Source organism: Felis catus, chromosome A3 (genome assembly GCF_018350175.1).
Source record: "Felis catus isolate Fca126 chromosome A3, F.catus_Fca126_mat1.0, whole genome shotgun sequence".
In the NCBI taxonomy this organism is placed as follows: Eukaryota; Metazoa; Chordata; class Mammalia; order Carnivora; family Felidae; genus Felis; species Felis catus.
This window is the reverse complement of record NC_058370.1, coordinates 5,483,831-5,509,404: the sequence shown is the minus strand read 5'-3', so window position 1 is coordinate 5,509,404 and position 25,574 is coordinate 5,483,831. Positions and strand designations below refer to the sequence as shown.

Here is a 25,574-nt window from a genome sequence, read left to right as displayed (position 1 = left end):
AGCCACCCCTGGCTCAGCCCCACCGCCAACCGCAGGCGCCCCCCAGAACCGGGAGGCCGGGTTGTTCCATGGCTGTCCTCACGGGCTCAGAGACGTGCTCGGGCGCATAGCCCCGGGCCACCCACGTGCCACCTTCTCCCTGCAAATCCCAGCCTGTCCATCAGGCCTGGCCGCCCGCTCCTGCCCAGGTTGTGAAATCACACATCGCGCGCACGGGGACAGACGTACTTGGGGATGAACCCGGCAGCCCCTGCGGCCCGCCTGCTGAAGAGCGGCCAGCGGGCAGGGCACAGTTGAGCCCCGCAGGTGCAGGGGGCCAGGCGGCCCTGGACGCTCAGAGCCGCAGAAGGGCCAAGTTCCGGGCCCGCAGGGCCCCCCCCCCAACGTTGTGGAGTCGAAGGGATACTGGTGGGGCTTCCAGAATGCCCCGTGACGCTCGTAATCCTAACGTCACGTCAAAATGCCGTATTCTGTGAACGGCCGGGACCCCTCCAGAGCAGCGTTCGTCCTCGCCCTCCGGGACCATAGTCACTCTCCTCCTTCAGAGCTCGGCCTAAGAGGCTCGTCCTGACTCTCCTGGCCAAACACACCACGCTGGGATCCTCGGGGACAGTCACTCTGGCTTCCTTCCGAGCGCCTCTCAGTATCATCTGATTTAGGTGTCCCTGTCTGTGTGGATCCAGCCACCAGGCAGCAACCACAGGGGGCTTGTCCAGAGCCATTCCGCCCCCCCCCGCCCCCCGCCAGTGTCTGGGAGGTTCTAGGCCCTCTGCTCCGTAGGCGTCTGTGCGGTGAATGCATGAATGGGTGGGTGGGTGATGGAGTGGACGGGAGTGTCTGGGCCGTCCTGGCCAGCAGCGCCCCAGCCGTGATTCGGCGCTGAGCCCCGACTCCTCTGCGGAGCGGCGTGAGCCCCGCTCACGGTAAACGGCAGCCCCATTTCAGCAATCGGGACTGGTCCGAGGGCGCACGGCCAGGACCAGTGGAGCTGGGAAGGCCCTTTCCAGGGTGACCTGTTGTCCCCAAGACACCGAGCCCCCGGCCCAGACGCCTGCAGGGTATAGAAGAAAGGGAAGGGCCGCCTCCCTTCCGTCTGGGCTAAGGCGGCAGGACCGTGGGCGCCTTCCCCACCAGCCCGTCCCGTCCGGCCTCGGCCTGTACCTCGAACACCCTCCTCCATCGCCTGCCCAGCAGTGTTCCCCGTGGCCGCCGACTGCCTCCCTCCCGTTCCTGTGAGCGCACCGCGAGGCGGGACGCCAGACGCTTACCGAGGAGAGGGCGTCTTCTCTCCTCCTGCCCTGGCCGTGCCGGCCGATGAAGGAGCGCGCAGACAGCTTGTAGTGGCTCAGCAGGCACGTGATCACCACCACCATCACCATCACCACCACCACGATGATGGTGATCTCAACGAACTCCAGTTCTGCTGCAGGACCAAGGGAGACACGTGAGCCCACGGGGACCCCGACGCCGGCCCAGCCCTTCCGAGGGGACCCCGACGCCGGCCCGGGGCTGGATCCCCTTCTGGGGGGACCCTTATGCCGGCCCAACCCTTCGGAGGGGACTCCGATGCAGGCCCGGGGCTGGATCCCCTTCTGGGGGGACCCTTATGCCGGCCCAACCCTTCCGAGGGGACCCCGATGCAGGCCCAGGGCTGGGGGTCCAGCCCTTCCGAGGGGACCCCGACGCTAGCCTGGGGCTCGGGACCCAGCCTTTCTGAGCATTCACTCACCTCCCTGCAACACCCCAACACTCACACACACACACACACACCCTCCCCAGTGCACACTCACGCGCACACATACACACGTGCACACACACAGGCACGTCTATCACAAGCACACCCCACCCTGGACGGGACAGGAATGTGTGAGAAGACCCGAGCCCCCGGCCCCCCCAGCTCTCGGGAAAGAGGCCTCAGAAAAACCACATTCAGCGTGGCTGCAGACACTGCAGCTCTCGCTCCTTTTCTCTCTCTCTCTCTTTTCTTTCGGTGTTGTTTTGTTTTTCCCCTCGAAGGCGGAAAAACCCTCAAGTACTGGAAAAGGAAGGAGGTTATTTTGATCCTGCCAGAGCCGGGGCGGTTTCTGCTGACTCAAGCGGGTCCGAGTCGAGGCGGCTCGGCAGCTGGCCGTGCTGGGTGCAAGCAGAGCCCCCGGCGACGGGCGGGACGCCAGTGCCGGTGGAGCCGGGGACCCGGGTGGCGGCACGGCAGGCGAGGGACAGCTCGGGGGCCCAGCTGGGCCGGCCTCCTCCAGCCCACGGCCGCCCACCGGGGGGCAGAGCACCCCGACGCCCGGCGCTAACAAGCGATTCGCTGAGGGCTCCCCAGGGCACAGGTTCAAGCTCAGGGCCACTGACTCAGCTCTCCCACCTCCGAGACAAACTGACGCTGGAGGCGTGGGGGCGGGTGGCAGGTGGGAAGCGGGAGGCAACAGGCAGCAGGAGGTGCGCCGGGTCAAGGGCTCTGGGCCCACCCAGACTCCAGCCCTGCGGAGGCCACTCCTTCCTGCCTCAGTTTCCCTGCGGCTTCCAGCAGGAAAGCGATGCGTCCTAGGTGGGAACGTTACCGTTTGCAGAACACTGGGCGCTTCTCCACACAGAACCCCAGCCCCCAACACCCTCTCCAAAGCCCTGGCCACCCCCTTCCTCCCACGCAGGCTCTGGGAGGACACCCCCCTTCTCATGCTGCCTTACAGGGGTGCCCAGCTGCACCTACAATGCCTGCTGCTGTTATTAAGTCGAGGGAGCCTGCCCACCAGGGGACATGTGACAATTTCTGGGCACATCAGTGGCTGTCACAATTGGGTGGGGGCCCCCTACGTTGCATGGGGATGCCCCTCGACAAGGAAGGACGGGTCCACGCTTGGGCCGTGGCTCTGGTTCCCAGGCGGGGCTGCGTCCCATCGTGCCTTGGAGGGCCCAGGAGGGAGGACGAGCTGGCCAGGGACTTCAGGAAGACTGTCCCGAGTGCCCAGAAGGCTGGGGCCCTGCCCGGCAGATTAGGCAAGCCTGGAACCGGCGGAGGGTCACCCTCACTTTCCTGCTGGGATCCAGTAACCGTGGCCACACCTCCTGCCTCCCCAGACAGGCTGGTCGGCCTCGGCAGCCTGTTCTGACTCCCTAAGGGCAGGGTCCGGTCTATGAGGGCCCAGGATAAAGCCGCCCATTCAGGGAACATACAGGCTTGCTTTGTGCAACCCCCACGCCCTCCTTCCTCAGAGGGGCCTACAATTCCCCTCCCCCAGCCCGGTGCACTCTTCACCCTCGCTGGGACCACGGCGGTGGGTTCCCCTCTGCCCCCTCCCCCTGCCGTCTCCAGGGGCCCTGCCCACGCTGGCCCGAAGGAAGGGACACGCGTGCCTCCGGTCTGCCTTTGTCCCAGGCCCTGGCCCTCCTCCTGGCGTTTTCCAGGCCCCAGAACGTTAAGGTGAGACAGCTTCTGAGGCAGGGTGGCCAGGGGACAGTGCATGAAGAGCTGGCAGGCCTGTGGGCGTGAACAAGCCCTCCACAGCTCTCCTGACCCCGCCAGGCTGGGCCAAAAGGGCAGGAGAACATAGTTCTGGAGGCTGGGGTCCAGAGTGAGACAATCAGCCCCAGAAAGAGCACGTGAGCACCCTAGGCCTTTGCTGTCTCCCTGGGCCGCGACCCCAGTACGGCCGGGACCCAGGCAATCCACACGGGTGAGGAGAGGGAAAAACTCTCAGAAAAGAGAGAAGCCGTGACTGATTACATTCTGGAAGCCAAAGGCCTGGGTCTAGGCTCAGAAGAGGAGAGAGACTCCTAAGGGTTCTTAAGCTCTGTTACAGGTCCGTCAGGGTCCCTAGGCCCCAGTGTGACCCTGGACCTCACCTAGGAGTCCATCCCAGCCCCCCGACGTAAAAGGAGGCTAAGGGCACCTGGGGGCAGCACTGTGCACGGACAATGTGCTCAGCACTCGGGGAGCCGCTCCCTCAGGATTAACGGGGGGGGGGGGGGCTCCCCACCGCCTCGGTAGAGCGAAACAAGGTATGCCCACAAGCCGGCAAAGAGAGGGTTAAGCAGGGCCGCGCTGGATATTCCAGGCCAGGCCCAGGCCCGGCGGCACGAGCGGGTGGGGGCACTCAGGCGTCCAGAAGAGGACCCGGCCGGCAGCTGGTTCGCACCAACCCCTAAGGCAGAGCACCAACCGCTGGGCTGAGGGCTCTGGCCTTGGCAGTCCACACGCTTCCACTCGGGGGCCTCCTTCCAGGAGGCACCGCCTTCAGGGGACAGAGCCCGCTTCTCCAGGAAACGCACCAGGACGGCACCTGCTGGAGAGGCGGCAAACTGGAGACCACGTGCATCAACAGCCTCCCCCTCCCCCCTCCCGGCAAAGGAACAGCTGCGCCCTCTGCTTGGCCCCAGGCACCGCTCTGGGTGACATCACCTGCCGGGCCCCGGGGCTCGGTGGGGGGGGGGTGGCCTGGGCTCCGGCACCCCGACTTCCCTCTTCCGCGCGCAGGCAGGCATGGTGACTGGAGCGTGGGCCCGCTCCCCCTAGCCGGGCACTACTCCTTGGAACCCCAGCCGCCCCAGAGGCCGGCGCCCGGGGCAGGCCGGCCCAGTGCGGTCACACCTCTGCTCTCCCCAGAACCCAGAACCCATCTGTGAAGCTGCCCGGCCTTTGGCTGGCAGCACATTCAAGAGGCTTGAAAGCACTGGGCAGACCGAAGCCTGCAGGGCGGGCAAGCTGGGGATCTCCAGCCCCGAGAGAAGCCCAAGTCACCGATCTGCCGCGGACATCGGGGACGGGGCCACAGCGATCCTGCCTCGTTTCCTCAATCTGACAGCCCTCCCCTTCAGCGGGGCCGCAGGCCAAGTGCCCAGCGTGGTGCACGCAGGGGCGGGTCCTACCCCTGCCCACCCCCTTCCCTGGCTTTCAAGTCTCCCGTGACCACAGGACCCACAGCCAGAGGCTGCTCGCGGACAAGGGCGGACGGACCGGAGCGGGAGGAGTGGGCGGGTCGGTCGATAGCCCCGGGTCACCATGGTCACTGCAGCCGTTATCATGACCCCAACAGCCGCAACATCCACAAGGAGCCCACCTCCCCTAGGTCTGTGAGGCGGGAGCCATTGCCACCGGCACTTTGCAGATGGGGACGCTGAGGCCCAGGGTGAAGGCGCACCGAGAAAGAGCAGGGCTGGGTCTGCAACCCAGAGCCTCCCTGAGAGTCCTGTTCTAAGAAGTTCTTGCAGCTTTTTCCCCTCCCCACGCCCGGAGCACCTGGTCCTGCCTCCCTGTATCTGCCAGCTACACGCTGTGGGACCCCGGCCACGCAGGCCTCTGTGGAGTCCCCGTTACGACCCAGCATGGGGGAGATGACGCAGGAAATGTAAGAGCTCAGCGGACTCCGCCGTCCCCACGTCCCAATTCCTGACACCCTCATTCAGGCTGATGCCCTAGAAACGCCGAGGTGCGCCTGGCTGGGGGGTGCCCCAGGGTTGGGGGTTTGGAGCAAGGTCGATCCGAATTGCTCACCCCGGCTGGCAGCTGGATGCAAGGCCATGAGGGACGGACAGACACTCGTCCCGCTTCTGCGCCGAGGGCACAGCTCCAACAGGAGCCTTCGGGAGAGAAACACGTTTCCCTCATCTCGTTCCGGGCGTCAGGTCCGCTCACCGTGGGGAGGGCGGGGGAGCGGCTGTGCCATTTCTCTCCCTAATTTCCCCCTTGGGGTGGGTGATGGATGCCGTAGGCTCTCGGGGGTGGCCAAGCCCATCTTCGGCATGCAGAGTAAGGTCACTCTAATTTAATTTAGCGTCTTCTTTCCTGGTGAATAATTTCAAATTAACAGGCTCGTCTGCCTCATCGGAGCGGCCTGACCCTCCCTTTTGTCTTCTCCTCCAGAGACAGACACAGTCACTTTGAGATGTGTGCACGCCCATCTCTGGTCCTTTCCCAGCTGGCCCGACAGTAGAGAGAGGTGGCGTGGGCCCAGGGCCCCCCAAAATGCCAGGCACGGCCCACATGCTCAGAAGCATCGCCTTACCGAATCCTCACCGTCCTTCTGTGCAGCAGATACGAACATGCCCACCGCCCCCTGCACCTGCTCTACGGACGAGGAAGAGGGGGCTGACGGAGGGGATGGCTGGCCAAAGACCACACCACCCACAGACCCAGGACCGTTCCTTCCTCCCGGCCGTGCGGTCCATGCAGCCGGTATTCGTGGTGGGTGACACCCGCCTCCCGCCCACGGTGGAGGGAAATCACAGGACGGTCAGGAAGGTCATCCCAGGCACTCCGGGGGAGCTCTGGGCACCTCTCAGGGCACTGCGGAGAGATACGAACGGCGACCGTCCCTCTGCTGTGGAGCACGGAGGGCCAGCCAGGACAGGACCTCCCTCTCTGAATTCCCACAACAGCCCTGGGGGTGCAGCATGGGCCCAGAGAGCAGTCCTGAATCCAGGCCAACCCCGATTCCCCTCTTCCCTGCGGTGGGGCCCTGGCAACCCGGGGAAGCCAGGAAGGACGCTCTCACTCTCTCTCTCTCTCTCTCTCTCGGAATACGGCTTTTAAATGAAAATTAAATAAAACCGTGGCTTAAAAAGGAAGCCAACTATATTAAGGCAGTTATCAAACTCTCAACCAGATGCGTGATATGGAAAGAACACCCAGAATTATTTTTGTGACGCAGGGATAGTATCGCATTAAACAGGACCTGGCAGGTTTTCGACGTGATGCGAAATCCGTGGTTTCCACTGGTGACCACGCGGCAGGTGCTGCTGACGGCTCCGTGCTTTGGAGCCCGTGTTCCTGATCGGGTGGGTGAAGGTGAAGATGCAACGAGTTCTTCTGCATCCGAGCTCACGGTCCCCTGTTCTTGGGGACGGAGCCTCGATCGGAACCAAGCTCAGGAGCCCGGGTTCCAACCCCCGTTCAGCCGGTTCCCAGCTGTCAATGGGGGTGCGGGCTGGTGCAGAACTGTGCTAATACGCGCTATTCGCTATACGCGGGTATATACGTGTTCAGTAGGACGACGCACCTCCCCGGTGCAGGTAAGCGAGGGTGACCGTCACCACCCGTTCGGTTAATCACCGGGGTTGGCCGTTGGGTACCGGAGCTCATTCTGTCTTTCCTGGGCTGGAGTCCACCCGGCTCCCGCCAGCCCACAGGAGGTTTCCAGACCAGACGACCCCCCACGGCCACCACCCCCCCCTTGTGTCTGCTCCCAGCGGAGGGGGCAGCTGGTTTGCTTCCTGGTTAACAAGCAGCCCGTGCAGGCGGCCCTGTCTGGCCTCCCGGCCGCACACCAAGGAATTAGGAATTGGCCCTGTCTGAAATTTATGAAAATCTAATCTTGTTAGACCTGCCTGGATGAGACCCACTGGGGCGGGCTTCATTGTCATTCCAAGGAGCCCCAGCCTGCCTGGGGTTCCAGCCACTTCATTACTGCCCCCCCTCCCCCCCCCACCCCCTCCCTGCATTTGAATAAGAACCCAGCTCCCTCCCCACCTAGAATGTCAAATAGAATTGAACCAGACGTCAAAGGAATAACTTTCTGATCACTCCTGGTGCCATTTCAAACACCCCCCAACGGCACATTTATTTCTTAGGGCAAGACCATTTATAGGGGGAGGGGGGAATGAATCTGTCTTTCTTTTGAGGCTTGAGAGGTGGGCAGCAAATCTAGGCCAGTATTCTCATTTTTAAAAACAGACCGAACCGCTTACCAAGCGCTCACTCAGTGCCAAGCACACAGCTGGGCGACTGGCACCCGTTACCTGAACACGTAGCCCTGAGATACTGTCTGGCGTTGTCTGGGTAGCCTCAAGGAAGAAGCCACAGGCTGGCTGGCGAGGGGGCGGGGACTGAGCCTCTCCGCACCGCTGGTCACGGTAAGATCCCAGGGTACAGGTTAAGGACCCGTCTGGCCCCAAGGCTCCCGGGTTCGAATCGTAGCTTTGCCGCTTACCACGACCCTGGCCAGGCAAATGACTCCGTGTCCGCATCTAGGGAAAAAAAGAGGGGTAACCGCACCCCTCTTCACACGGTTGTGGCTACGAGCCGCACCGGCTAACTTGGAGCCAACATTTCCAGGAGGGAAGCCCTGGAACCAAGGCTTATGGGCTCTGGACATTGCCCGCCCGCCCTCCTCACACAGACCTGGGCTGGGGCTGTCCGAATCCGCAGCAGCTGGCCACGGCTTCCCTAAGTGGGTCCCCACTGCCAGCGCTGTAGCTCACGGACGGGATACATCGGGAGTGCTTCTGGACAGCGAAACTAACAAGCTCTCAAAACACGCAAGTATGCCCGCTTGACCTTGCAAATCAACTTCTGGGCCTTTCTCTCCACATGTTCTTTCTCCTGGGACTCTCTCCCACTCGCCCACGGTGCTCTAACCACGTGTTCCGTAAAAGGGCCAAGCACAAGCCCCACCTCAGGGCCTTTGCACATGCCCTTATTTCTGCCTGGAATGATCGTCCCCCAAGTACACGTGCTTACTCCCCTCCTTCCGGTCTCTGTGGCAATGCCCCTTCCTCAAGAAGCATCCCCGAGCACCGTGCCTGGAACAGGGCTCTGCCCCAAGCCCGAGGACCCTATGCCCCGTGCCGGCTTTCCTCTTCACTGAAGCACTACTCCGGAGTGCTAACGTGACCTGTCTAACCATTTGTTCCCTGCCTCTCCCTACTAGAATGCCCGTGTCACCAAAGGTGACTTTTTGCTTATTGTGTGTCCCCCGCACCTGGACCAGCACCTTCCCCTGACAGCACACGCATGAAGCATGCTGCATAAATGGCCACATTTCTTCTCGCGTGTGCAGATGAGGGTCCAGAGGGGGCACTGCTGGTTTGCACCGAAGGGCTCAAATCCCCAGGAGCCACTTACACGTCCCCCAGAGGGGCCGACACAACCCAAGAAGCCACAGCACTGGCACCAAAGACACCCCGAAGACAGAAAGAGAAGCCACCAGATAGGACGAGTCTGTTTTTGTTTAGAAGAAAACAAACGTGTGTGTGTGTGTGTGTGTGTGTGTGTATTTTTTAAGTGAATCTCAGGATGCACACCTATGTCTGCGGGTGACTGTGTCTGCACAGACCAGGGACCAGCGGGCCACCTGCAAAACCAAACTTCTAGGCAGAAGTCAGTGAGTAACAGCTGCGGGGTGGGGGGGGGAGGGGTGGAGAGGATGCCCAGTAGGGAAGCGTGTGCAGGTGTGCGTGTGCCTGTGACCAAAAGGGAGAGAGAGAGGAGAGAAGAGAGAGAGAGAGAGAGAGAGAGAGAAAGAGACAGAGAGTCAGCCAGGCAGATGAGGGAAGGCTAGAAATGGCCTCCAGGCAGAGGGGAAGGCAGGTGCCCCGACCACCTCTCTTGTCCTGTTTGTTCCACAGCAGTTCGAATGCCGAGAGGACACGACACCCTCCTTCGTGGATTGGACACACTCCATGCTGTGCGTGTGTCTCCTTCTAACTGCTAAGACGCCCTGTCCTAGTGCATGAAGGGTCACTCTGGCTAGTGGGTAAAATGCCTTTTACACCCTGGGGGTAGCAGGGTGCGGAGGCTCATTCATTTCTGGGGCTTCACCCACGCGTCCTGAGGTCACCTTCGGGGGTGGCTGCAGCTGCCCCGTAGGTGAGCTCAGGGCTGGAAGCGTGAGTGGGACCAGCACCGCAAGCTGAGGCCCCAGGGACAGCACAACCTGGGGACCCAACGCCCCTTCCCTCGGGAAAGACAAAAGCCGAGCCTTCTCTCTCTCTTGCTATTATCCAAATGGAAAGAACTAATGAGATTTTTTTTTCCTTTCTATTGTTACTGACATCGAACTTCTTTAAACACCCGCTGTCAGCAAAATATCAATCACCGTTGGAGAGTTATTGGCAACACGGAGTAAATTCATGGTGAAGAGAACCGTTCCCGCCAATGGTCACGTTGGAGGTGCCACAGAAAGTTCTTTAAAATAAATCACAGGCATTTCGTTAATTGAGGAGAACGGGGAACAAATGGGGAGTGGGTCGCATGGGTGAACCTGTCGGCCGGTGGCAGGGCTGATGGCCATCACCTTCTGGGAGGGCATTTTGGTGCCTGGGGGGCTCAATCGGTTAAGCGTCCTGCTTCGGCTCAGGTCATGATCTGGGGGATCGTGAGTTCGAGCCCCGCATCGGGCTCTCTGCTCTCAGCACAGTTGAATCCTCTGTTTCCTTCTCTCTCTGCCCCTCCCCTGCTCGTCCCCGCCCCCGCCCCCCCCCCCCCGATTTCAAAATAAATAAATAAAAACTTAAAACAATCAGAAGCCATCCAAATCCCCCTAAAGAAAGCCTGGAGCATGACATCACGCTGTCCAATGGGGCCGCTCAAAAGGTACCTACAACTACCCCGGGTTTCATCACCGACATTTTGAGCTGGGTCGGTCTCTAATGTGGGGGCCGTCCTGGGCGTCACAGCATGCTAGCGGCTTCCCTAGCCTGGACCCGCTGGATGCCAGGAGCACCCTGGCCCCTAAGTCGTGACAGCTAAAAATGTCTCCAGACATGGCCCAGTGCCCCCTCGGGGGGCAGAATCGGCCCCCGCTGACAACTAACTACTGGTCGAGGCCTGATGTTGGACGGATGTTAGCCATTATTCTCGAGCAGAAAGAATGAAAACTTGGAACAGCAGAGACACTATGGGCCCCTCTTCACGGCAAAACAGGATAATCGTCACATGGTTAGCACGACTACTTCTGGAAGAGGGGGTCTATGCCTCTTTCTATGCTGTCTGCGTTTTTACGGCAAACCTTGGTAACTTTAATTCTTGAAACCTTTACGGAAACAATTCGGGCACGTGTGTGTGCTTGTGTGTGTGTTTCCCAGTGCGGCCGACAAGGCCACTCGTGCTTGTCCTGGCCACTCGGGAGGCCCCTGTGCTCCTCGAAAACCACAGATGTTTCTCTGATTTACCGGTTTTCAAGAGCCTGGTGTTTCCCGACAGGAGCTGGGACGGCAGCCCCCGGGGCGGGGGGCGGCGTGAGCCCAGGCTCCCTTTCCAAGCCTCTCGGACCACAAGCGCCACTCTGGAACGGCAGCCACAATGCGAGCCGTATTAAGCCACTTGTCCACGCTCTTCAGTCACTGTGACGAGGGCCTCGTGCTGGAGAGCCTCCGAGGATCCATCCGGCGCGGCCTCAGAGCTGCCTCCTCCTTGCAGGACTGAGGGGGGCCCAGCTATTGTGGGGCTCACCCAGGGCCAGGGCAGGGACACAGCCTGATGGCCAAGGTCAAGCCCAGCCCTGGCTGCCCCAGAGCGATGGACTGTGATGTCAAGTCCAGGCCACTGTCATGTGGGACTCCCGGCTCCAAGGGACAGAGTGCCCCCCCCCCCCCGGTTTCTTCCTAGTGTCTGGGCCCCCACGGGTGCTCAGGCAGCAAGACAACTAGCAGCCAAGCACCAAGGAGCCAGGCAGGGGCTCCAGGTGTCGACCCAGATGCATCACCCACGTCTCCGGGCTCTTTCCTCCACCTTCCGACCTCACCGGCACGTGGGACCTCAGCGGCGGAACCGACCTGAGGACTGAATCCCCCAGAAACACGGCTCCTGTGGCGTCAGGCTCAGAGCAGACCCTGCAGGGGACAGGGCCGCAGAGCCCACAGTTGTCGGCAGCTTTACCAAATCCTCTGTTTGGATCATCAGACGGGGCGGGGAGGCCTCAGGCTCCGGACTGAATGACCCTGCCCCCCACCCCTTCGCCCATGCTGAAGCCTTAACTCCCAGCGTGGCTGTATTTGGAGAGGAGTCTCTAAGGAAGTAAGGAAGGTTGAAGGAAGTCAGAAGGGTGGGGCCTCGAGCTTATAGGATCGGTGTCCGTATAAGGAGAGACACGGGGGGCACGTGGGGGGCTCAATGGGTTCAGGTCACGATCTCACGGTTTGTGGGTTCGAGCCCCGCGTCGGGCTCTGTGCTGACAGCTCGGAGCCTGGAGCCTGCTTCGGATTCTGGGTCCCCCCCCACCGCCTCTCTCTCTGACCCTCCCCCACTCATGCTCTGTCTCTCCCTGTCTCAGCAATAAACATTAAAAAAAAAAATTAAAACACAAAAAAAGAAGAGGTGTAAGAAAGCTCACTTTCTCTGCACCCACACATCGAGGAGGCCATGTGATGGCTCGGGGAAGGTGGCCGTCTACCAGCCAGGAAGAGAGAGCTCCCCCCAGAAACTGAATCTGCCGGCACCTTGAACTTGGACTTCCAGCCTCCAGAACTGAAAGAAAATGAATTTCTCTTCCTCAAGCCTCCAGGCTGCGGTGTTTCCCAGCTGACTATGATACCTGGCCCAGGGAGAGCAGCTGCGTGGAAGGAATTCAGCCCCCGGTTGTGAAGGGCACGACCCTGGGAGACACAGATGCACCCCACCACTTCCTGTGCACCTGCTATGTGCCCGGCCCGGCCACAGAGCTGAGGTTTTCCAGGGCAGTGAGTCACCTGAAACCCTACCCTGATTTGTCCCTTCTGTGGCAGAACGAGTCAAATCCGTGCTCCCGGACACCTGGCCGGGTTCGTTCGTGGGACAGGCGAACGACGATCGGAAATCTAAGGCCCTTGGGACCGCGAGCAGACGCCAGCACGTCCTCTGTGGTCTCCCTGAACCTTCCCCGCAGCTCTCCGGGACGGCCTTGGTCCTGCGTCCCCATTTTAGGGACACGGAATCCGAGGCTGGGAAATACAGAACAACACGGCCACGTCACACAGGCGGAGGCAGCAGGGCCTGGGACATGGGGGCCTGGTGTCCGAACCACAGTTCTCGCGCCAGAGCGGACAGGAAGCTCAGCAAACGAGCCACATCGACACCCCCCCCCCCACCCCGAAAGCCCCGACGGCTAACTCGCCACGAGCCTCCGCTCATCTCTGAGAAGGAGGGGCGAGGCGGCAGAGACCAGAGTAGGTCACACAAGTGCCGCCTTGCCGGTCGCTGGAAGGATCCCTTGCGACGAAGCATTCCTTGCGGCCAGACTGTCTTACAGCCTCGTGGGGAGGCTCCAGGAAACAAGGCTGGACACACGGACAGTGGGCCACGCATGGACCCCCAGGCTGGGCAGGGCCCGGGACTGGGGGGAGCACAGGTGGGGAGAGTGGCATCCTGGCTGGAGCAGCCCCACCCACGCCCTCAGCCCGTGGGAAAGCGAATGGCCCCTCTCTGCTTCTCTCTGAGGGTCCGGGAGTCTGGGGGTGTCTGTGTATCTGTCTCCCATCTACGATCACCTGGGTGCTTGTGTCTCAGAGTATTTGTCTGTGTTTCTGGGTGTTTTCTGTGCGTGTGTGTGTGTGTGTGTGTGTGTGAGAGAGAGAGAGAGAGAGAGAGAAGAGAGAGACTATCTGGGGTCTAAATCTGCCAAATCTTTCCCTATGACTCTGCACGAGCGCTTCCTCTTTTCAGGTGACAGTCAAAACAAAGTCCCAGCGGGCAGTTACGAGCCTCCCAGACACCAGCCGCCTCTTCCGCTCCCCACCCCGTAGGCAAGGCTATTCCAGCCCTTAGTATCGTTGCCTTTTGAAACAGCATCTTCCAGAAGCAGAAACTCCCAACGGCTGGCAAGACCCAGGTTCTAACCAACTGTTCTCGGAAGGAAGGAGAGGCCGGGGACGCGGCAGAGCCGTGGGAGGCAAGTGGTCCAGCTCTGGATTCAAATCCCGTATGTGTGGCCGCAAGCAGTCATCTGGCCCCACCTGCCTTAGACTTTCCCCATCAGAAATAAACATGGGTCCATAATGTGCAACTTTCCAGGACCGCGGAGACTAAGCGAGCTAGCAGAGGTATACTAAGTTCCCTCAGCACTAGTGGGTACCCAGCAAGGGAATAGTAAGTGGTGGCTATCATTAGATTTAAAAAAAAAGTGGGCGGGCACCTGGGTGGCTCAGTCAGTTGGGCGTCTGACTTCGGCTCAGGTCATGATCTCGCGGGGTTGAGTTCAAGCCCCGCGTCGGTCTCTGTGCTGACAGCTCGGAGCCTGGAGCTGCTTCGGATTGTGTCTCCCTCTCTCTCTGCCCCTCCCCCCCTGCTCACGTTCTGTCTCTCTCTCTCTCTCAAAAACAAAACAAAACAAAACAAAACAAAACAACAACAACAAAAAAAACATTGAAGAAAAAAGTGGGCAACTCACATGACCAGGCAAGGCATCAGGGCTAAGAAGACGTTGGTGTTCATTTATTAAATGATCTGGAGCGGCTGATACTGAGCACGTAAATTGAATTTGTCTGATAACAGCTGGCGTGGAGACAAGGAGATGAGGAACAGCAAGAGAAACCCACATAGAGCCCAAGGTCGGGCTGCAGACACCCAAGGGGGTGGCTGGCTGGGGTCCCGCCCTCGCAAGGCAGAGCTGGGGAAGACGTAGGGGGTCATCCCTCGAGACCAAAGACTTTACCTACATGTCCTCCCCTATCCTTGCCTCCCCCGTGGCACACGGACGCCCCCTACCCCGGTCTGTTCTGCACCCAGCAGACAGAGCAATTTTTTTTTTTTTAACGTTTATTTATTTTTGAGGCAGAGAGAGACAGAGCATGAACGGGGGAGGGGCAGAGAGAGAGGGAGACACAGAATCCGAAGCAGGCTCCAGGCTCCGAGATGTCAGCCCAGAGCCCGACGCGGGGCTCAAACTCACGGACCGCAAGATTGTGACCTGAGCTGAAGTCGGACGCTTAAGTGACTGAGCCACCCAGGCGCCCCAGAGCGATTTTTAAAAGCATCAACTGAATCACTGACTCATGCTCCAATTAAAACCCTCCGAGGCCTTGCTCACTACACTCCAGCGTGCTGGTCTCTTTCCTGTTCCCACCCCAGGACCTTTGCACACGCGGTTTTGCCCTGGGATCTTTGCACGGCTTTCCATGTTACCGCATCAAGGAGGCATCCCAGGTGCCCCGTTCCAAATACCTCTGGATCTGCCGGTGGCCCGTGTCGGCCACGAGGGGCAATGCAGCGTACTGACAGGGGCCCCCATGGGTTTTTCCTGGCTCTCTCTGTCTCATTCCGGCTCTCCGTGCCTCTGCCTCTTGATCGTCTGGGGTGAATGACAGCCCCACCTCACTGGCCTGTCTGAGGATCGTAAGGAACCCAGGACCCACGTGGCACGTGGGTAAGTGTCGGCTGCCATGACCGACTAACCTCCTTTAGGGACACGCTTGCCTGTTCGTTGCTGATTTCAAGTCACTAGCAAGGGATCACCAACAGAAGGTCCTAGCGGATCTTGTTCTCACAGCATCCCTGGTGGCTAATCCCTGCCTGGCACGGCCCACGGCCCACGGCCCACGGCCCACGGCCCACGGCCCACGGCGAGCATCTGAGGCAGGAAGGTGTTCACCCTCCCAGGATTCGCACCTCTCCCCGGAGGCCGGAGAAGACACGGGTGTTGACCAAAAACGAAGGGTCTCTCACAACACTAAATAGGCAACCACCGCGGGACCCAGCCGCACTCCTGGGCTTCGATCCCAGAGAACGGAAAACTTGCGCTCACACGAACCCCCGCGCACAGATGTTCACAGAAGCCTCCTCTGTGAGAGCCCCGAACCCCAAGGAACCCAGACGCTCGTCGACAGGCGACCCGTTAATCCGACTGCGGCACACCGCGCCTTCCAGAACGCTACGCACGAGGAAAAGGCACAAACTGTGGACACACGAACAGCCTGGACGGATCCTCGGAGAATTACCTGGGTGACAAAAGCCAGTCGCAAAAGGCTGCCCTCGAACGCTCCCATTTATAGAACGTTTCCAAACTGACAGAATCAGAGAGATGAACAGATTACGGGGTTGCTGCCGGGGGTTAGAGAAGGCGTGGGTGGGAGGTGGGCGTGGCCACAAGAGGGTGGCATGAGGGGGTCCTCGCGATGGGATCGTTTTGTGTCTAGACAGGCACGCGACAGAATTCCACGGAGCCGAACACGTACGTATGCACGCCCGTGTGCGTGTACAAATACACGCTCACCCAAGTGAGTGCCCATCAAGTGGGGGTGTCTGGGTGAGGTCGACGGCTCGTACCAAATGTTGGTCTGCGGGAGGTGATACTTGTATTCTAGCTACGAAGGCCTCACCCCTGGGGGAAGCAAGCTCTGTCTATGTCATCTGGCTGCAAATGCTGCAAACCAGCAATTGTATCAAAACAAAAAAGTTTTTTTTTTTTTTTTTTAAAAAGGAAAAATATGGGGGGGGCCCCTAGCATTGCCCTGGCGGAGGGCAATGCCTGCAGCCCCAAGCGATCCCCGGGGCTGGCACTAGAAGGGTGCTTTACTGCAGGGGGGGGGGGGGCGGGCAGGAGCTGAAACAGAAGCCGCCTCCCCCTCTCCCAGCCTCCCTCCCGTCTCCCGCTCCCGGCATCTGCCATGTGGCTGCCGCGGCCAGCCAAATGAAACCACCTCTCGGCTGTCATCTTCCAACTTGCAGGTCTGGCTCCCAGGTTTGAAGATTAAATTCTAAACACGCCACTTAAAATTTAGAAACGGAGAAAGGAGAATTTCAGTCACGTCTCAGCACTGGCTGCTAGTGGCTTCCCCCCAGCACGGGGCGAAGAACCTCCAACTTCTTTCCCGAGGGCGGGGGGAGAGCAGCTTGGGTCCCCGCACCCCCCCCCCCCGACATAAAGTATCATCCCCGATACAATCAAATGTCCCCAATACGATGCCTCAGGGGGTCGCTGGATCCCCAAGGTAAAGGATCACCGGGAACGTGTCAATGCAGAGCCAGTGGGAGGGAGGGAATCCGTCAGGGGTCACCTCAGGCGCCCAAGAGGCAGGAGCTGTGGGACCTTCTGAGGACACGGGCGTCTCTGAAGACACCTGAGTGTCCTCCTTTCCAAGAAGGCTCACCTGTCTTCTCAAGAAACCCGAAACTCAGCTGGAGCTGGTCTGTAAGGAACGCTGGCCCCTCACATCTGAGATGGGTACTAGCTCCACAGAAGCAGCCGTCTGGCCCCACGGGGCCCACGCCGACCAGGGGGGACCGATGCTGGGCCAGCAAACATGCAAACAAGCAGCAACGCGTACCAGCGCTCGGCAGAGACCACGAGAGGGTGGTGACCACAGTGTCCGGGAAGGAGGTGACCACAGTGTCCCTTGGATGGGACGTCAGGACCGCCTCTCGGAGATGTGACAGGTGAGGAAAGCTGGGGGGGGAGAACGCACCTGGCTGGGTGAATGACCAGTGCAAATGCCCTGAGGTGCGAACGTCGGTCACATTCAAGGGCAAGACAGATGGAATGCGGGTAGGAGGAGGGGTCAGCTGCTGGGGTCTGGCGACGGCTGTGGGCGTGTACCTGGGCAGGGGCGGCACAGAAAATGCGAGTCGGAAAAGGGTTCGGGTGTCACCTTCTGACGTGACGTTCCAAACAAGGCCACACGTCAGAGCTGCCGTGGCACGCAGAGCCCCATGTCCCCCGAGTCCAACGGACTGAATCGCCGTCTTTCCGACGGGGGCCCACGACCTGCAGGCTTCTGGGTGTTTTACAAGCGCCCCGCTGCAGACTAACCCGTCTCGGTCAGGCTCTCTCTCCTTCAGTGGGCGAACCATTTGCCCAAATAAACTCCTAGCTGAAGTCCCGGATGCAAAAGCGAATGCGGGAGCCTAATATTTAGCTGATTATGGTACAAAAAAGAGAGAGGTCGAGGGTGGGCAGCTGGCGCCTTGGGTGGTTCAGAGATCCCTGAAGCAACCGGGGTCCCGAATGAACCTAGGAAAAGAACCAGCCCGCTGGACAACGGGTCTCGGGAGACCCTGGCTCGGGTCACACGCAACCTGGATGGACCAGAGAAAAGCCAAGGGCCAGTGCCAGCTTCCCGGTCTTCTGGGGGGCTCTAGCATCGCCCTGGCACCCACACTAGGGCACCTGGCCAGGGCCGACTCAAGGCGCTACCCCAGAGGGTTGGCCATCCTCGCCAGGTGGTTCCAGCTGGTAGCGTTGGAGCCTGGCTCGCGCCCACCATTAAGCCCCGCGAACCTGGTCGGACGAGTGGATGCAGTGACTTCTCTGCCCATCAGACACACCAGCGGGGACAGCGTCAGCCGCTGAGGCTTAGCCAGGCTGCGCAGTGCGGTCTATCACTCGAGGCTCCCGCCCAGCGGCCGTGGGGAGGCCTGTCATCACCTGCTTTTGACAAAGAGACGCCGGGCCTGCCCACACTCACTCCGCGGCCTCCAGGGCAGGAACTTGGGGTGAAAGCAATGATTCTTACTGGGGACAATTCTGCCCACCAGGGACATCTGGCAGTGCCCACAGACACTGGTGGCTGTCCCCCACTGGAAGGGGGTCCTATTGGCATCTAATGGGTAGAGGGGCCAGGGGCGCTGCTAAACGGTCCCCCCCGTGCCCAGGACCCCCCACTGAAGAGAACGATCCTGCCCAGATGTCCGTGGTGCAGAGGCTGAGAAACCCTGGACTGAGTAGGGCGGCGGGCGAGGCCTCAAGCCCAGTGTGTGGCACACAATACGTGCTCAGTAAACACGGCCAGGCAACCAGAGATCCTAATTAGGCCCCAACACAGAGACAGCAGCCGAGACTTAACTCACACACGATTGGTTCAAAGAATAATAAAACCACCCAGTCCAAAAACTGGATTTGAAAGCACACGATTTGGGGAAAGCCACTTGTCCATTTAACACCTGGGCAGGATACGGCCGGGGGTTGCGGCTGCCTCGCCCCCCCCCCGCCCCGGTCACAGAAACATCCCCTGCGCCAGGCACACAGTAGGCGCTTCATGGATGCTTACGGCAAGAGCACGCGTGAGCGAGGAGAACGGCAGCCCTGTGCGCACGCACAACTCGTTTCCGGGCCCCCGTCTGGCGGAAGGAGAAGAGAACTGACCATCGGTGGGGTTCAGGTCAAGGAGAAAGGGGGGGTAAAGGGTTACTCTCTGAGAGCCCGTTCGCCCAAGTACACAGGAGGCCGCAAGCCCGGGACCCCCCAAGGGACCAAGGGCCTGCAGTCTCTGGGCCCAGCGGCATGGTCCTGGAGGGGCCTCCTAATGGCCAGGCTGCGCCCTCTGACCGGCCGGGGAACCCTTCACTGCCAGCTCTCCAGCTAAAAGGCTTTGCACCAGCCCTGGGCCTGGGAGCCCCCAGCCGTCCACCCCACCTTCCACCACAGACAGGCCCAGAAAGCGTGCTGCCCACGGCCAGTCACATCCATCCAGGGGCCAGCGGGCACATGGGCAATGTGTTTGCTTCCAACTTCCCAGTGGGCTCCATCCATCCTTGGTGAACAATCACAGGGCATAATGAGAAACCCAAGCCTCCAGACGTCATTCTGCCCCCAGGATCCACCCCGCCCTCCAAGCCAGCGACCGGCCTGAGACCCCGAGGACACCCTGACCCCGGCACGGGCCTCCTTCCTGCCAGGGCAATGAAGGGCCACACGCAAGCTTCCCTGAGCCCCCCAGACCCCACGCTTACAGTGTGCAGGTTACAATGAGGGGGAAACTTGGGGCGCCCGGGGGGAGGGGGGAGCTCAGTCGCTTAAGCCTCCGACTCTTGTTTTTGGCTCAGGTCATGATCTCACGGCTTTGCGGGTTCAAGCCCTGCGTCGGGCTCTGCACGGGCAGCACGGAGCCTGCTTGGGGTTCTCTCTTTCTCTCTCTCTGCCCCTCCCCCACTTGCACAGTCTCTCTCAAAATAAACAAAAACAAAAACAAAAACAAAAACAAAAACAAAAACAAAGAAGCTACCCGGGGTTTTCCTTTCCTGAGCTACGGTGGCAACGAGGATACGATCTGCGCCAGGGCGGTCCCAACAACAAGCAGCTTCCCCTTTTTTAAAAAGAAATGTTATTCTCAGGTAACTGTACGTCTACAGAAATTGCAAGAAATAGCACAAGAAGATCTCCATACACCCCACACCCCGTTCCCCAGCAGCAGCATCTTGCAAAACTGCATCATCTGTGGCTGTCCCAGAAACTCCCACACTGTTTAGTCTTGTTTTACAGACCAGGGGACGGAAGCCCGGTGGGCACCTGCCCCAGGTCCCCTGCCAGCAGGGCTGTGCCTCTCTCAACCCCCCTCGCCAAGAAATTCTCCACCCCAGAGCTTCCCATGGTTTTCATCCCACCCCTCAAAGCCCCGTGCATGTGTCAGCTCCCCTCGCCCCCCGCAGAGCCTTCGGAATCAGGACCCCCTGCGAACATCTACCCCCCGCCACCACCACCACCACCACCACCGCATGCTGACATGACCCCGTTTCTCCTCCTCCCTGGCATCACCAGCATCGGAAACCACGTCTTTTGTCTGCTCCCCACTGGAGTCTAAGCTCCGTGAGGGCAGGCATCCCCTTCCGCCCCCAGCTCCTCCAGTGGCTCAAAGGAGCGCCGCCACCTGATGGATGAACAAACAGACGAGCCTCTTCCCCACACTGGGACCTGCCCTCTGTCGGGATACAACCTGCTTATCGTGTTTCCGCTGCTACATTTAGCGGGAGGCTGCAGCAGCTGTCCGGACAACCCAAGTCATTTCTGGACCCCGCCTCCAAGGCAGGGGACCACCTCCACCATCAATTTGCCGCAGCCTTGGAGCTGGCTGCTCCTCTCTCAGCCTTGGTGTCTGCATCTGTCAAATGGGGGAAATGACTCTCACATTCCCTTGCAAACCAAAGCAAAGTCTTCCCGGAGGGGTGGGGGAGCCAGCTGCTTGCCTGGCTGGTGGGGGGGCTGCTCTGTAACAAATGATGGAAAACAGGGCAACTTGGCCAACAGCCCCCACACTCGGAAGACCAGAGGACCCACTGACGAGGTGAAGCACAATCACTCTGACTGGCTGGGACCCCCTGCTCCCTTTCTTTTTAAAATTAAAAAAACCAAAAAGCAAAATCAACTCCTTGCAATAACACCTATTCCCCGTCGAGGGCCCCGGGCTCACAGCCCCAGTCGCCAGCAGAAACCAACTCATCCTGGAGGAAAGAAAAGTTCAACTGACGAGCTATAAATATTTCTGCTAAATGCTGCTGGGAGTGGGGCTTTCTGCATGAGCGGGCCCCACTGAAAAGGAAGGCGGCTCACCAGATTTGTTTCGAATTATGAAAATAGATGTTGTCTCCCCACATCTGTTTTGCCTGACAAATGAGCGCCAGTTTGCCTCCTAAATAAGGCAGCACACCAAGGCCGCCCCAAAACCCCGGCCTCTCCAACTCTTCAGACAGGAAAAACAAATAAGGCCAGGCCTCCCAGATTTGAGCTCCAAAAAGGAGACTTTAAAAATCTCATCTCTCAAGCTGCGGGCTCTTGGGGCGTCTGGGCCACCTACATGCTTCAGCTGGGCTTTCAAAGCTCATGTCTCCCCGCACAAACTGAAGCTGATCTCATTAGGAGGAACGGTGTCTTTGGCTGCTCTTTTAAAAGACCAGGAGACACGATCAATTATACAAACGTGAAAACGCAAAAGCGGGGGCGCCTGGTGGTCGGTTAAGCGTCCGACTTCAGCTCAAGACATGATCTGGCGGTTCGTGAGCTCGAGCCCCGCGACGGGCTCTGCGCTGACAGCTCAGAGCCCGGAACCCGCTTCGGATTCTGTGTCTCCCTCTCTCTCTGCCCCTCCCCCACTCGGACTCTGTGTCTCTCTTTCCCGATAATAAACATTTAAAACTTTAAAAAAAAATTTTTTTAATGCAAAAACACTAAAAAATAGCCCCCCAAACTCAAGCCAAGAGTGTGTTCCTAAACATGCTGAAAAAGGCTAATTTTTGGAGGGAAACATCAAGGCCAGTGCCACTCCTCTGCCCCGCTGGCCGGGTGACTGGGTTAATATCATCCTTCTCCTTTAATCACTCCCAGACAGACCCAATCCCAGCACAGACACGTCCGCCAGCCCGCGGATGTGATCCTGAGAAGCCCATCCTTCTGCCCCGTTCTCGCCCCAGCACCTCGGGGAGGGAGTGGGGCCAGCAGCAGGCATCATGAACCTGGTGATGCTGTTTTGGTCTCTCTCTTTTAAAAAAATTTTTTTTAACGTTTATTTATTTTTGGGACAGAGAGAGACAGAGCATGAGCAGGAGGGAGAGAGGGAGACACAGAATCCGAAGCGGGCTCCAGGCTCCGAGCCATCAGCCCAGAGCCCGACGCGGGGCTCGAACCCACGGACCGCGAGATCGTGACCTGAGCCGAAGTCGGACGCTTAACCGACTGCGCCACCCAGGCGCCCCTGTTTTGGTCTCTCTCTTAAAGAAAGGCCCCTTTTTCTTCATTTTGGACTTTCCTCCTTAAAGATGGACACTGTGGTCCTGGGGGAGTGGAAAGACACCTCAGTGACCGCATTAACTCAAAACAGAGCAAATTCGGCCACCCGACCTCTGTCTTCCAGGGAGAAGGGGATTACAGGTTTTCGGGCTAAAAACCAGGAAGAGGTCTGAGTTCTCCCGGCAGCTCGTCGTTTTGCCGCCCGCACGAAGCCGGGAACAGTCAAGAGAGCCACACGGGCACAATGGGAGTACTGCCTGTGGTTTCTGTTTTGGGAGGAGAAATGAAAGAATCGGGCCCAGAAGCCCAGGGCTTTGGGACGTTATTTTCTGTGTCCTATCTCCTACAGATGAAATGCCCAATCTCCAGCCCCCCAGTGTCCCCCCCGCCCCCCCAAGGAAGCAGACGGATAGGCTGGATTTGCTTGGCCTGGCAGAAATGAAATGCAGTTTAGGGATCCCAGGAGACATCCGGTCGGCCCCCCCTCCCCCCACCCCCAACCCCCAACCCTCTCCCCACCTTTTGTGCCCCCTACATGTAAAACCCCGGAGGCAGATTGATGCCTCTGGCTGGAGGGTGGAAATTTATGGCTTTGCAGCCAGGACAATAGTTTTCGGGGGGTCAGTCGGGGGCGGGGGGGGGGAAGCAAGGCACGTGGTCTTTCTACCTCTCCATCCTGCAGCGCCCCCTTCTAGTGTCCCTAACATACACCCCGACTGTAACTCAACTCCATTTCCTAAATGCACTGGCTCTGTGGCCGCCTACAGGGGACGGAGTTGAGAAGCCCCCCCCCCCCCCCAGCAGTCGGGAGAAAGCCCAAAGTGGCCCACTTTCCTGGTGGACGGCAGGACAATGCCATTTGCGGGTTCAGTTCCTGCAGGGACAGCAATGGTGGCTGCCCCCCCCCCCCCACCAGCGGGCCCTCCGCTCCCACTGCCCGCCCCCTTTCCACCCCTGCAACCATCACCTAGTCGCCATGGCAACGAGGTTAATTAATGCATCTATTTCATAGAAGTAAAACCTCGGACCCATTCAAGGTGCCCTGATATTGTCATCCTTAAAAAAGCCAACCTCTGATGTTTGATGTGTCTATGCGTGCCATGAAAAAAAAAAAAAAAAAGGCAAAAGTGATAAGAAGTGGGGAAAGTTTTGGGAAGGGGCTGGATGGGAGGGGGTTTCTGCCCACCCGCACGGGGGGAGAAAGCCAAGAATGTCACTTTTCTCTCTCTCTTTTTTTTTGGTGATGGTATAAAATTAGCACAGTCAAGTAAATGTGTTATAAACACAAAGACACTGCCGGGAGGCGACGCGCCTGAATGTTAGGGAGGGAAGAACGGGAAGAATCGCCTGAGAGCAGTTTGGGGAAGGGGGCGGGTGGTCAAAATGGTCGGAGAGAGGGTGGCGGCTGCAACCCTCGCGAGCTGCCCGAACAGGCGAAAAAATTACATAAAACAAGAAAAGCCAGTGTGGGCTTAAGGGGGAGGCCGGGGCAGTCTGGGGCCGAAAACAGTTTATGAGCAAGTGTTTTGAAATCCTGCTTTAAATAAGCCGGTAAATGAATTCAACCTTGTCAGATCTCTCTCCCTCGCGCAGACCAAATACCCCGCTGGTGTGCTGTCTAGACAGATAACAAAGGACTTTTTACAGCGCCCAGAGACGCGCTGACAAAGTAGCCATTTAAAGATGCAGTATTGCTTTCTCCGTCTGAAACGATTTGTCAGATGGGCTTAAATGAAAACGCTAAGTTATCGGTCTGATTTGGGGTCTGCTAGTGGCCGGGGCTGGGGGTGGGGTGGGGGGTGGGGGACGGCAGGGGGACTGGCGGCTCTGGAGAATTCGAAAACGTATCATCTCTGATTGGGCTACGTTCCAGGTCGCTCCAGGCCCGTACGCGGCTGGCCGGCGAATAATTCTCACTCTTGTTCTCAGAAGCCGAGCGCCAACACGTTCCCGGCGCCTAGTGTGGGCAGTCTCTTGCGCACTTAAAAACAGGGTGGCAATGGGGTTAAAATAAAACGCATTGTGGCGGGGAGGCAGGAACTTGTGCCCCCTGCCTCTGGGGACCCGGAGAACAAATGGGAGAGCAGGAAGTCGGCGTCACCTGCCACTTGGTGTTTTGTGGGACGTTCTTGCCCCAGCTTTTACCAAAAGGGCTGTCGCAACGCGGGCCGTCGCCCCTCCCCGGGAAAGGAGGACAGGACCGGGCCGGCTGGCCTCAGGGTGCATCTCTGGGACACACCCCGTGACCCAGACATAGGCTAAACCAGGGGCTGGGCCTCCACGCAGGCAGGGCAGGGCAAAGGGCGCAGAAGCTGTCCCCAAGGGCCGGTGGGCCCGGTGCACCGGGGGCCGGTGCTACCACCTGGGGCGCCCCGAGAGGGCTGGGTCCCCTAGATGCGGGTCTCTGGTCCCTTCCGTTCAGGACCGCCAGCTTCTGGAGCAAGGCCCGGGGGCCACCAGGAGCCCAACGTGGTGATTCTCTCCACCGGCCTTCGCTGCCTTCTCTGCTGGGGTGCTGGCCAAGCGGCCACTTCCCCCAAGTGCCTGTCCCTGCCAGAGGCAGCCTCTACTTCCGAGACTCGCCTGCCCTCCCTCCCGGTGCCCCTCCCCTCCCGCCCGCCCTCAACCCAGCACCAGGGCAGGCCCTGCTGGCCTCTGCCCCCAGGGGGCAGCGATGTGGGGGGCCACCTCGCTCACATGCTCCAAGCTGAGCCCAGGCCTGGACACACGGCAAACGGTGCAAACAAAACCCTACAGGATGAGGATCCCTACTGAGAAAAGCTGTCTACACCAGAGAAAAGCCGTCTACACCAGTCCACTAGGAGTCACTGTGCAAGTGCCATAAATCCTGATGCCTCTCCAGGGGGTTATAGTGACTGAAAACTACTCAAATAAAGGGGGGGGGGGATTACAGGCTACATGTCCCCCCTTTTTGGTTTTTGGTCTCCGCACGCTCATTTTAATAACTGCTTTTTTTTTTTAAATTTTTAACTTTATTTTTGAGACAGAGAGAGACAGAGCATGAACGGGGGAGGGTCAGAGAGAGAGGGAGACACAGAACCTGAAACAGGCTCCAGGCTCCGAGCAGTCAGCACAGAGCCCGACGCGGGGCTCGAACCCACAGACCGCGAGATCACGACCTGAGCCGAAGTCGGCCACCCAACCGACTGAGCCACCCAGGCGCCCCAATAACTGCTCTTAAAAGGCTGCTCATCTCCACTCCTGTCTGCGGGGCACGGCTGTCTGTGGACGGAACCTCTGGTTTCACCCGGACACGCGGGGTGGAGATTTGGGAAGATGTCTCCGCTGTGGGGGGACGGGACTCCGGGAGTTAGAACAGCGTCCTCGTTGGTCAAGGGGGTTCGGACGAGGCGGTGGGAAACGGAGGTCCTCACGGTCCCCGAGCTGGACCTTCAGAGGCCAGCCGAGCTGCATGCCATTTACCAG

General features: G+C 59.4%; 1 protein-coding gene across 2 annotated transcripts in view; it reads right to left on the bottom strand.

The window, feature by feature from the left end:
* PMEPA1 (prostate transmembrane protein, androgen induced 1) overlaps positions 1-25,574 on the bottom strand; it is a 56,140-nt gene that overhangs the window by 8,769 nt on the left and 21,797 nt on the right. The window contains exon 2 of one of the 2 annotated variants that reach the window (XM_023251075.2): positions 1,269-1,420. In XM_023251075.2, coding sequence (XP_023106843.1) covers positions 1,269-1,420 — 152 coding nt within the window. Of the gene's footprint in view, positions 1-1,268; positions 1,424-25,574 lie in introns of both variants that reach the window. The other variant, XM_023251074.2, reaches the window with a different exon arrangement.